The sequence below is a fragment of the Phaenicophaeus curvirostris genome, chromosome 3 (assembly GCF_032191515.1).
Source record: "Phaenicophaeus curvirostris isolate KB17595 chromosome 3, BPBGC_Pcur_1.0, whole genome shotgun sequence".
Classification (NCBI taxonomy): Eukaryota; Metazoa; Chordata; class Aves; order Cuculiformes; family Cuculidae; genus Phaenicophaeus; species Phaenicophaeus curvirostris.
This window is the reverse complement of record NC_091394.1, coordinates 58,872,899-58,885,590: the sequence shown is the minus strand read 5'-3', so window position 1 is coordinate 58,885,590 and position 12,692 is coordinate 58,872,899. Positions and strand designations below refer to the sequence as shown.

General features: G+C 40.5%; 1 protein-coding gene across 4 annotated transcripts in view; it reads right to left on the bottom strand.

Annotated features, from left to right (window-relative positions):
• Positions 1–387: 387 nt before the first annotated feature.
• LYN (LYN proto-oncogene, Src family tyrosine kinase) overlaps positions 388–12,692 on the bottom strand; it is a 51,607-nt gene continuing 39,302 nt past the window's right edge. For all 4 annotated transcript variants that reach the window (XM_069854128.1, XM_069854127.1, XM_069854125.1 and 1 more), the window contains exons 11-13: positions 9,693–9,846; positions 7,884–8,015; positions 388–2,014 (exon numbers count right to left, since the gene is read on the bottom strand). In XM_069854128.1, the coding sequence (XP_069710229.1) occupies positions 1,812–2,014; positions 7,884–8,015; positions 9,693–9,846 (489 nt within the window). In that variant the 3' untranslated portion in view covers positions 388–1,811. The remainder of the gene's footprint in view (positions 2,015–7,883; positions 8,016–9,692; positions 9,847–12,692) is intronic.

Sequence of the window (12,692 nt, the reverse complement as noted above, 5' to 3'; positions counted from 1 at the left end):
TTCCCCTTCAAATGAAGCCTGTAGTGAAGTAGTGACCTGTGCTTAACTGCAATGTTTTCCAAAAAAAGCTTGCACTGGACTGTGTTGCCATTACATTAAAGACTTCTAAAAGCTGCATTAAAGGACAGCTGAGGCCTGACTTCCTCACTTCCTGCCTTCCAGACCAAGAATAAACTCTTAACAAGGATGCAGAAATGGCTGGTTCAGTCTTTTTCAGCTTCTCGGAGCTCAATGGATGTAAGGAAAGCAGAATCCGTAAATATTTACCATTGCAGAATAATCCTGTAGGTCAGGACGAGCAGATGTTCCCCTGTTCCAAATGAAACTACTGCTCTGGATATAACATCAGCTATTTGTTTTATCTAAAATTACTACCATACAGCTTGCTTCAGATTAAATGTTTATTAAAATTAAAAATTACCATACAATAGAAACTATTTACATATTTAACTTGTATTCTGCTTAAACTGCACAGTTTGACTGAAGGAAGCCAATGGAAAAGCAATGAATATTTATGCTGCTGAACTTCAACTGCAGGCACACTGATCCTTTATCAAAAGGGTTTTAAGCTTCTGCAAAGTACCATTTGCCTAAATAATTGGGCTGAGGGTGGCAAAGACGTCTTTGGTTTCAGTTGTATGAACCAGTATCACTTTGAAGAAAAAAAGTAATCTATGCTGTAGTTACATTGCAATGGCACTAGCTCAATAGTTTAAATAATTTGATAGAACAATTCAGTATGTCGATCTTGGCAAACTGCATTCACTTTTATGACTTAGGTTTATATCCTGAGCAGTAAACTTGCAGCGTCACTGCAGTGTAACTTGATTTCCTATTGCGTACTCCCACAAACTGTTTCTGATAGTGCTAGAGTTAGTTTTAGCTTTAAAACAGATTTGAGGTTAGTTGATTTAAGCAGCAAAAATATAAGGAATGTTCTTGAATAATCAAAGGATTAAAAATTGAGATTAAAATATTTTAACTTGTAACAGTCTTCATGACTGACATGAAAGTATTAATATGAACTTCCTTCAAAATCCTGTGCTTTTCCACGGATGTCAGATGATGATTTTGGCCTTGGGGGAAAATGAAGGATGAACAGAGAGCCAGGTATGCTGCTACTTCTGCTATCTTTTGTGTTCATATTGCACTTCTGCATCTGTGATGACTGCGTGATGCTTTCAAAATGACTTGAAATTTAACAGGAGTAATACAGCAGTGAAAAAGAATCTTCATTATAAAGAATTACATACATAACCATTCCTTAAAGGAAACCGTGGCATCATTTAGGAAGTCTTACAAGAGGTGACAGTACTCCAACTACTAACGTAAAATAGCAAGGATATAAAAATAATTTTCACATCATACTGTATTTCAAAAAAGATGATTTAAGAACACCACCCTGTCTTAAGTCTTTATGTAGGTTCTCCTTCATGACTTTTTCTCTTAGAAACACCTGTTAATGCATTTTCTTGCCCCTTTTATAAAGGTCTTCTCATAATGTATTCCATTACTTGGATCCTAAGGAGGCTTTGTAAAACTGTACCAGTGCATGATTGCTTTCACTCCCTACCCCAAAAAGCCTGCTTGGTTTAGGATGTTCCTGCGGCTGCAAAACAAAGTACTTAGGAGAACATCAGTCTTCAGAGGAACTATTTTAACCAGAGTAAAATATGATTTATTTCTCTGCAGAAGTACTCATCCCTTCAGCATTTCAGCTTCCATGCTCGGTTAAGACATCCAAACTTATAAGCAGTCTTGTCCAAATAATAATCTATGATCCATGTCACTAGAATATATTGTTCTTTGTTCTATGGCTGTTGTTGATACTGCCCTTCTGTGGCTGTGTAGAAGTCATCAAGCACACTCTGTAGATAATCAAACGTTGGTCTCTCTTCTGCTCTGTCTTTCCAGCATGTTTTCATGATATCGTAAAGCTCAGCTGGACAGGTTTCCATGCGTGGCATTCGGTACCCACGCTGAAGAGCAACCATCACGTCTGAATTGCTCATACCTTCAACAGAATAAGAAAGTTTTGATCAAATTATCTCAATTCCTAAACAAATGGGTTTTTTTTTTCTTTTTTATTTACTTCACTCTAAAGACCTTCACTCAATAATCCAAGGCTATTACTACTTATTAAAGGTAGCTACTAATGTGAATTCAATAAACAAGGCCAAGGTGTGCATCAGCACCCAGGTACTTGCTTTGAAAATCCTGGCGGAAGATTTCTGTTTCCCCAGTTGAATTTAGCAACCTCTTTAGTGCCAACTCTAATAGAACAGACCTCAACTCCTCTGACCAGTCCTGCCACCATTTGTTCTGTTTCCAGAGGTGGTGAGATTGACAGTGAGAGCCCACCCTGGCATCAGCCTTTGACTTCAGCTGCAGAGTGTGTAACCTGCTCACTGCAGACCCCTCTTCCTGCTGAGATGGAGAGCAGCGTACCTGGTAGACCACGCTGCCAGACACCCTGCCCAATGCAGCAACATACCTTCAAATTTTTTTCTATGTCAGCTTTTGTGTGAGTGCAGCTACTTGCAAGAAACTGAATGTAGTCACTCGTGATAACGTTACTTGTAACAGGCAATTTCCCCTTCCTTCTTCCTCATCCTATTCCTATTGTGCAAAACCATCTTGCCAGCTGTGCTGAACTTGGCTTTGTTTCCCTGTTAAGGTTTTCTTTCAGAGGATAAGAACTCTAACTACCAGAAATGCTTCACATGCCAATTACTGTCACGTGAAAGAGGCCTGCTCTGGACTCCATCCTCTTTGCCTCCTCCTCCTTTAAATCTGTGAGAGATCGGTTCACAGAACCATTTTGACACCTGCTCTGGTGCTCAATGGCATGAGGTTCAACAAGGCCAAAGGCCGGGTCCTGCACTTGGGGCACAACAACCCTGTGCAGCGATACAGACTAGGAGAAGTCTGTCTAGAAAGCTGCCTGGAGGAGAGGGACCTGGAGGTGTTGGTTGACAGCGACTGAACATGAGCCAGCAGTGTGCCCAGGTGGCCAAGAAGGCCAATGGCATCTTGGCTTGTATCAGAAACGGCGTGACCAGCAGGTCCAGGGAGGTTATTCTCCCTCTGTACTCGGCACTGGTGAGACCGCTCCTCAAACACTGTGTTCAGTTCTGGGCCCCTCGCTACAAGAAGGATGCTGAGGCTCTGGAGAGAGTCCAGAGAAGAGCAACAAAGCTGGTGAAGGGGCTGAAGAACAGGCCTTATGAGGCGCAGCTGAGGGAGCTGGGGTTGTTTAGCCTGGAAAAGAGGAGGCTGAGGGGAGACCTTATTGCTTTCTACAACTACCCGAAAGGAGGGAGCTGGCCTCTCCTCCCAAGTGCCAGGGGACAGGACAAGGGAGAATGACCTCAAGCTACGCCAGGGGAGGTTCAGACTATATGTCAGAATGAAATTTTTCACAGAAAGAGTCATTGGGCACTGGCAGAGGCTGCCCAGGGAGGTGGTTGAGTCACCATCCCTGAAGGTGTTTAAAAGACAGGTAGACGAGGTGCTCAGGGACATGGTTTAAGCGGCAGATAGGAATGGTTGGACTCGATGATCCAAGAGGTCTTTTCCAACCTAGTGATTCTGTGATTCTCAGGTTAACTATGCCAGGACCGACAAAAAGGCTTAGCACTTCCTACTCAGAAACCTGCCTTTCAGCTTGTCCCTTCCTCTGCAAATCTTACACAGCCCAGTGGAGTAATTGTGCCAGGATTGCCTCCTCTAGGACACAGACTAAGCTTTCTGTACTCCAGTGAATGCTGCTTCTTCTGACAACTGCGCTTGCAGGAAGCTCCAGTGTTTCATCCTACACATTTGCTATCACCAGTGAAGACTTTCCCTTTTGAGAAGGGTGTTCCAGACCTCACAGCCACTGGCTGCTCATCAGACTAAATGCTCTGTGGTGCAGTACTGCCTAAGACTCATGCTTTTTCATGGGCAGCTTAGCCTCTGGTCAGGTGTGTGCCTGACGTTCACTGCTCCTGCTTGTGCCAGTTCCCCAGAGGTGCAGGGAGAGCAGCTACACTCTGCTGAGAGAAGGCAGGACGGGTCATGCCCCAAGCAAGGTCAGCAGGAGAGATGCAGGTGTGGTTCTCCCAAGTATTTGGTGACTGTACAGCTCCATTGCTGCAGACTGTATTGATCTTTCTAAATGCTAACCGAGTACGAAAGCTCTGGTCTAAACCACTTGACAGATAAAGACACATTTGAATTACACCTAAATGAGAACTTTATCTGGTATAATGAATTCAATTACTCAAGATTACTGTAGCTCATACAGTTGACTTTAGTTTAAGCCTTCTGGCTTTAACCTGTTCTAGAAGAACTGTCAGTCATGAAATCTGGGGGGGGATCAGAGTGCTTACTTTGAGCACATCTTTTGTATTTTCAGTTCTGCTTTGGAAGGAGGAGTGAAGTTTTCCTGAGCTAACGCTGCACATGTGTAGAAAAACAGTATTGTGAAGGTAGCAGTGGAATGGCATGTTGTCAGAGAATAAGGGATTACTGTTATATACAGACAGAATAAACACAGGAAGGAAGCCAGGGAGGCACTTTATAGAGAACAGCAATCTGACTGCTTGAGCTTAAGTAGATTGTATGTAATATGTGCAGTAAAATAGTGATTCATATTGTGTGACGTCCTAGTTAACTGTGCTGATACAGGGGGATGGCTGCTGCTGGGTTTTGCACTGAATTGTTTCTCTGTGTTTAAGTAAAGTACTTCATAGGGTTCTGCTTAGATCTAGGGTCTGCAGAACTGAATGAATTCTGAATGCCAAGAATCACTGCATTCCGAATGCCAAGGATAAAGCCTGTGTTTCAGCTAACTTGCAGGAAAACTATCTGTTAAATAACAACTTAAGTTCCCAAGACAAAACTTAAAAGACTTTTATCAGTAATCCGTAGTAAATACATCATGAGCATACGTGCATATATTTGGGGTTTTATTTATAACAAAAAGGGTTACCTGTCTACCCCACAGTGCATGCAATATTCTCAAAATAGGTGGTTGTTTAACTTCTCTCTTTTTTATTTTTTTTTTCAGTCTAGCGAATTATCTGTCTCATCTAAACTATGTCCTAATCAGTAAAAAAAATATGCCCCACATGAATATTTGTTACACTTACACCTTCTTGCTCTGTGAGTTCTAAAGGTTTGCTACATGTCTGTTAATTTACACTGTGGTTCCTGCTAAGCATCACAAATGAAGACATATTTCCGTATGTTTGAGCCTGGGAAATGATGTCAACACAGTGGTATAGAGGAAGAATCCCACTGTATAGAAAATGGCATGTCTTGTGAAGAGCAACTGACATAATTGGAATGCAAGTATGGATGTTGCTGGTATTTGACATAATATATAATCATCTGGAAATTAGTTTTAACAACTGATTCAACTTATTTGCCCAGAGATTCAGATACTTGTTTCATATTTCAGAGGCAGTTCCTGAAACTATAGTCCCTCTAATTGCTTTGAGTTTCTCAGGAAGAGAAACAGCTGTTGGAATTTAAGAACAAAGATCACAAATGCTCTGAGTTTCTTGGCTGGATATGCTTCCTACTAAGTTGTCTGCCTGGATTTTCTTCACAGGTATTAAGCACTTGTTGGCTTCAACTCAAACTGTTTCATATGTAGCTTTATGCTGAATACTCTTTAGTTGCTGAAGCTGGTAAATAATTGAAAATAATATTTTGAAGCATTCCAGTTAGAACAAAAAATCAATTTACTGTTTCTTTCCAGTAGCTGCTGTTTACAGCCTATCATCAGATTACTCTTGCCATGCTGAGGTACATTGCCCAAACCTGTCACATCTCTTCATGTAAATTGGTCTCTCATTTATGTTGATGTCCTGATTCTTCCACATCAATTTTCAGGCTAATTCAGGTGTTTTCATTTAATTCTTTCATTTAAAATAGGCATATATCCCTTTTTCCAGTTTAATGCAAGCAATGCCTGCAAACTATAAAAATCTTCCAATATGCAGTCAACAGGCTTCTGCTTCTAATTGCTGGTTGACAAATGTATCCACGGTGTATGGCCTTTTTATGGTGCTCAGAAAAATGCTCCTGTATTTAAAAAAAGCAACTCCTTTTCCCAGCCTTCCCCTAGAAGAGATATTTTCCCACAGTAGCACAACAGTACTGTTTTCTGTGCAGAGTGGGTTTTTTTTCTTAAAAGTATTATATGTTTTATGGAGGTAAATAATGAGCAGACAGGTGCAAAATTACCTATTGGTTTGGGTTTTTCATTTTTGTAATGCTGATTTCTAGGTGAGCTTGTATGTTTGCTTAGGGAAGGACAATACTCAAGGCATCCAGAAATAACCTTGTGAAGCCACCTCAGCATAGGCAACTGTCTGGATTCAGAGTCATGTGCTAGCAGGAAATAAAAGTACCCCGACTGTGAGAAGAACCAGGCATTACTTGGCTGCATACAACTCCTATCTGATATTTCTTGGGGACACGAGCAGTGTTTATATTAGCTTTGGGAGTACCAGCTACTCAGTCACATATTTTATAGCCCTTACCTAAAAAACAGCCTGGAGCGTATGTATAAACACTTAGCTGTGCAAGCAGCCCTATCACCTCTTGAGGTTTGAGGGGGCTACTCTTGAGCTGAAGTGCTTCCCTAGACTGGAGCCTTACCAAGCAATAAGAATGTCTGGTTTCGCTCTACCTCTTATATGGCGAGTTGATACGTTCTTCCATAACATGATGTAAAGCCAGCCACCATCACCCCTTCCCTGCTGACTGAGTTTGGCAGGAAAACCGGTCTCCCTGTGCCCAGAGGTGTTGAGTCTACTGTCATTTTAGGGACTGAGGTCTGCCCCTTTGCTGTCTCTGGCAGTTCAGGATATAGAATTCCAGCTGCTCCTGAAGTGGTGGTGAAAATGTTTTTGCTGTTTAAACAGAAAAGGCTGCTGCACTGGAAGTGCCGGGAAAGCTTTGCTTGATGAAATATCTGCTCTCCCTTTACTGCCCTGTAAGCTGCAGGATCCTAAGGGTTATTCTCAAAAGTCACTCTGAGATGTGCAGCACAGCTGACCATGACTGTACTTTCTCCATTTGCTCACAAGATAAGAGAATTTAGGTCAGTTTTCTATAACCTCAGTAAGCTTAAATGAATGCAATCCACTGCCCGGAGTTAATCAGCTATGCTTGAGATGTGACAGTTTTGTGTGCACAAAAATACCCTTCATACATGCTGTCTCTGTGTGCTGGAAACATGAGCATGTATTTTGTTTAACAGAAAGAAAAGCGAAACGTGAAGCACATAACTGTTTCACAGCTACCTAATGCAGCCACAACTGATGTACTCCTCTCTGCTCTCATACCTGAACTGTGTGGAACAACAAAGAGTAAATACTCCTACTAATACATCAACAATGATTTAGAGTCTGCTTTCATAATTGGTTAGTTTAGCTAACACTGACAAATTATTACAGCCGATTTGCTTGTCTAATAGGCTTGCTTTGCTTTCTTAGTACTTTCACATATTACAATACTAAAAACCCGAGCAGTTTACATAGCCCTATCAGAATTTGTAGCACTGCATCCTTGCTATGGGGTGGTGCTGCTGACCCTAAAGGTAGGACCTGTGACAATGCAGCATTTGCGGCAGTTGTAATGTGTTTTCAATATATCAAAATGTCTATGTTTCCATGGTACCATTACTCATCTAAAATTTACCCCAGAGAGTCACATGTTTTACACATATGATTACTATAAGTTTTCAAAGCAATACTATTATCTGCAAGATATTTTCCAAATCACTGCTTTCGCTACTGTCAAATGCCAGCTGTTTCCATGTGTATATTCTTTGCTCTTTACCAACAAAGTATAAATACAGAGTAACGGTACAAACACATCCATACCTGGATAAGGAATCTTTCCATATGTAACGATTTCATACAAGAGAATCCCAAATGACCACACATCAGATTTAATAGTGAATGATCCATAGTTAATTGCCTCTGGTGCTGTCCATTTAATAGGGAATTTTGCACCTAAAAAAGAGTGTAGTCTCAATCAGTCAAAGGCAAATTTAAACAATATCAAGTCACTAAACATCTTAAATTACTTGCCTATGATACCCCTAAATTAGCAAAGTTACAAGCAATTCCTTCAGTCCAAGAGTTACCAGCAGGGGGTATGATACTGCACTGTGTGCTCATGCCAGACGTGTAAAAAAGATGCCAAGAGTTACATTCAATCCCTTCAACCCAGTGGGCAGCCAACAGTCTCACACTTCTCATCACCTGGAACTTCTCAAGACTTTAACTAACTTTTCCTATTTTAAAGTCAGTCAGTCTAGCTTCAATGTAACACTTCAACACACTTGGCATTCAGCCACAGATGCAAAAGCGGCACCAAGTCAGATCTTAAAAAATCACATCTTAAAATACTGTCTTTCATGTCTAGTTAACTGAGTCCAGGAAATCCATATAAAAGCAAACTCCTTCCAGTTAAATAATAAAAGTTGAAGCAGCCTTGTTGGGGAATATTACATTAACTCCTCAGACAATGAAGACTAATAGAAGTAGATCCTCTCTATGCCCTTTTTAGCCTGCTCTATCATTCAGGCACAAAATACCAGGTAAGCTAGGAACCTTTTCTGCATGGCAAAAAACACATCAAAGAAACTCAGCATAAAGAATTTATAGTGGGAAAGGTTCATTTAATCAATATACAATGTCCAGAGCTAGCTAAAACCCACAGATATGGGTTCTGTACTTTTGAAAACTGCTTAATCAGACCCTTCCCTCTGATCTTTTGAATTACTTGTTACCCAGGGACTGCCAAATAGCTCATCTTCCTTTAATCTCAACTGTAGTGCATTGTTCTCTTTCTTCCTCATACCTTCGTTCTTCCCCTCCCATCCTACATTACCACAGTTTCCATCCAGACTGTGTAAAAACATGAGGTAGTGTCTTTAAAACGAGAAGGGGAAAGCCAGCCAAACAAACCTGCTCCAAAAAGTTACCCTAATGCAATCTGTGCGTGGAAGCATAAATGAAAACTTTTCACTGCAACAAACTGAGTACAAATTTCTTGAAAGGACCCTTGACAACGTTTAGCAGAACACACATGGCAAAACTCAGACAAATATCTTTAAGGTATGATTTCCCCTTTTGTCAGTCCTGACCCTGCTGCAATGTTACCTTCCATCCATGTGTTGAATAGAACAGCAAAGTTGCTGAACATGCAGATCCATGCTGCAGCTCCTAAAAAGCAGCTTCAAAAGACAACCCGTTCTACTACAGGTTTTCTTGCTACCAGCAATGAGAGCTGTTAAGGCCCCTTTCTTTCCCTAAGCGAAAGGAGGTGCATACGACACAAAGGGATGTGAAAAGAAAATAAGATCATATTTTCTCAGCATTTAATTCAGTGGGATGAAACCTGTGGGTGTGCAACTAATTTGTTCAATTCAGTAAAATTTGTGTGCAGTGAAGCGTTCTCAGTTTTCTTTGTTCTTCAAGTTTATTTTAAATAAACTTTCCAAAAAGCTTGGAGAGCACAGAAAGGTTATTACTTCCCTTACTCTTTTAAAAAAAATTTGGCATTAGAACGCTGCCTCTAGGATGCTGTTACATTTTCTGTCCTCGATGACCATATTGTTGTTGGACGCAGCCCCACTGCCTCTCAGAGACTGAAGTGTTAAAGACAAAAGTCAAAACACATACCTTCCCTTGCTGTATATTCGTTGTCTTCAATGACTCTTGCTAGTCCAAAATCAGCAATTTTGCACATGAGTAAGTCTGAAACCAGAACATTTGCTGCTCTCAAGTCTCGATGGATGTAATTTTTTCTTTCTATGTACGCCATCCCTTCTGCAATCTGTAACAAAAGAAAAAAACATTTTGATATTTTAACATAACACAACACCATCAGCAGGACTAGGCTCTCAGTTCTTTTAATGTATCAGAAAGGCCACATCTATTTATCTGTTACTGGTACCTTCGGAGCAATTTTTAGGTATAAGCAAGGTAAGGGTGAATGTCATGGAAAACTTATGTGTAAGTCCAATCTTCCTAAACAATATTTACAGTAGCAGCTTCAAAAGAATTGCTTGGGTGACTAACAGCTGGCAGGATTAGAGATATGGGCTAGAGACCTTTCCTGAAAAAAAATCTTAATTAAAATGTTCCTAAGATTTCTAGTAAAACATTTTCTTCCTTGAATTATTAACCAGTTTGTTTTCCAAATACTAAGAAAATGGAAGAAATTAATAAGTTAGACAAGGTACAGATTTAAGGGCTGATGAAGCAACAGTGTAAATAGAGTTAAAAAATCCCAACAACTTTTTATTTACTCAGTATAGGCCTAGACAATCAGGAAAAAATTACTAAGCTAGGGCAAACAACTTTATTTTCTTTTACAGCAACATGTACCTGTTCATACACGAGGAGTGTTTGTCAACAGCCAGCTCTCAGATATTATCATAAGTAAATTTAATTTGTATTTCAGCAGCCCAAATTAATTTCCAAATCAAATTAAGGATGATTAATGTCCTCTAAATATGCACTGGGGATGATTTTTCTCAGTATTTGCCCAGGCTAACTTTTTTTTTTCTCCCTCCCTGAAGAAAAACATTTTCCTTTTCAGGAAAAGAAACTGAAATAATAGTTTCTAAAGTCAGAGTAATGAAATGAATGTGTAGGTCATCTTCTCTCCAAAAGTTTGAGAGGAGCTAGGAAAAAAAGAAGAAACCCAGTGCTTGTGAGCTGCCAGTTTTTTCTCTCCCTTGTAAGATGCTGGTGATGGGTCATTCCCAGGCAAGGACCACAGTCCAACCTGTGCCACAGACACCTCTCCACGATGTCTGTGGGTGGGTGACAGGCAACTTGTTCTCAGCCACATGGTGTGAGGAATGCACAAGCTCTCAGATTTGCTAATGAAGCAGCAGTAAAGCAGTAATGGCTCTTCTCCAGTGCCAGCTCTCAGTACAGTTACACACAGGCTTTTTCCTCTCCACGTCAGGAGAAAACCAGTGCACAGAACCCGCCACAGATCACTTCAGTGGTGCAGTAAAGGAAGCAGGAGCACCTAACCATATTTTAAGAAAACATTAACATCACTTCTGCTTATCCATTTTTAAAAAGTCCCCAAGGGGTACCGTGAAGGCACACACTGCCATCAGTTACAACACAAAACCACATGTTCTTTGTTCCCTTTTTTCAGTTCAGGCAACAGAAAAGTAGAGACACTTGCCCTCCCACCTCCTTCCACTGTAAACTTCTTACAAACTTTATTCTTCAGAGCAAAATGCTAGATTGCCCTTGTACAACACAACAGGGTTCTGACGCTACACCAGACAGAAACTCTGATGATGAAGAGTATGAAGAACACCTGCATTTCACATTTTCTAGAAATAAGTAAGACATTTTATAATGAAGGAAGCAGCTACCAGTGAATGATTGCAACAGAGTCTTACTGGAGGCTTACAGACAAAATAGAAGAGTAGTATTTGATTAGAGCCCACTCTGCCCCTCTCTCCTTCTCATTTGATTACTTCGGTTTGGGGAGGAAGGTGAGATGAAAGGGAAGGTTTTGCTGTAAGGTCAATACTGAGATTGGACTGGCCGTCTTGGCAGATATGACCAAAATGCAGTCCACCAGTGTCACCAGTAATACATCAGCCATCACGAAGGAATCAATTTCCTTCCTATTTCCTGCACGGATTTAACATTTGGGCAGACTGTTGGCTGGAGAATGAAGGACCACTTAAAGAGAGAGACATTTGTGATGGTGATATTTAGTTTCCAAGCCCCATCATGTAAAGCCACTGGAAGGACAATTTTATTTCCACTTATTTGTGCCAGACTCACTAAAAATCACCATCTGATTAGTCAAAAATAAAGAATGCAACATCAAATGATTCATTTTGTTTTCTGCAAATAAAAGCTACATTTCTGTGAAATTCTAAGACAATGGTTTTGACTGCATTGAATCACAGAAATTCAAAGAAATCATGTATGCGTGAGAATCTGGGCAGGCAAAAAAATTCCAAATAGGAAAGGAATAATGGGCAAGGAATTTTGAATGGGAAAGTGGAGGGAAACAAAGCAACTGGACAACTGAATTCTCACATCTGGTGATGTTAAATCTTTGCTTATGTGAAATTAAAATAGGTGGTTTTTTTCCTGGAATGGGTGCCAGAACCCACATAACCCCTTATGATAATTATTGGGTTTTCATTGCCAAATGATATGTTAAATGTAGGGAAATTGACGGGAACAAAAGAAAATTAAAGCCCTTTTCCCCTTCTTTTTACGATCATTGGTACCTGTCAAGACCGTTCAGCTACATGTAACTACTACTCACGAGCAGGACAGAAAAGGTAATTTGAGCTCTTGGAATATTTTTTGTGGTCTTTAAGAGAGGATTCTGCCTACACAACTGATACCACCAGAAGGGAGCAGTTTCCCCCTCATGTTTAGTAAACTACTGACATGCTTCTAGAAATACCCAAATTAAATCCTTTTAAAACCAAGCAACCAACAAATCTCTAAATACTAGGAACTCTGCACCCAGGGTGAGAGTGGAAGAAAAGTCATCTTCTGGAAGAAAGGAATCACTCCACAAGACAGCTTCTGTACTGTAAAGCATCAGCTAATCATCACACAATAATTGAATGACTCAGACGCAGTTCTGCAGACAGCTCTGTCACTCATTTTGGGTGT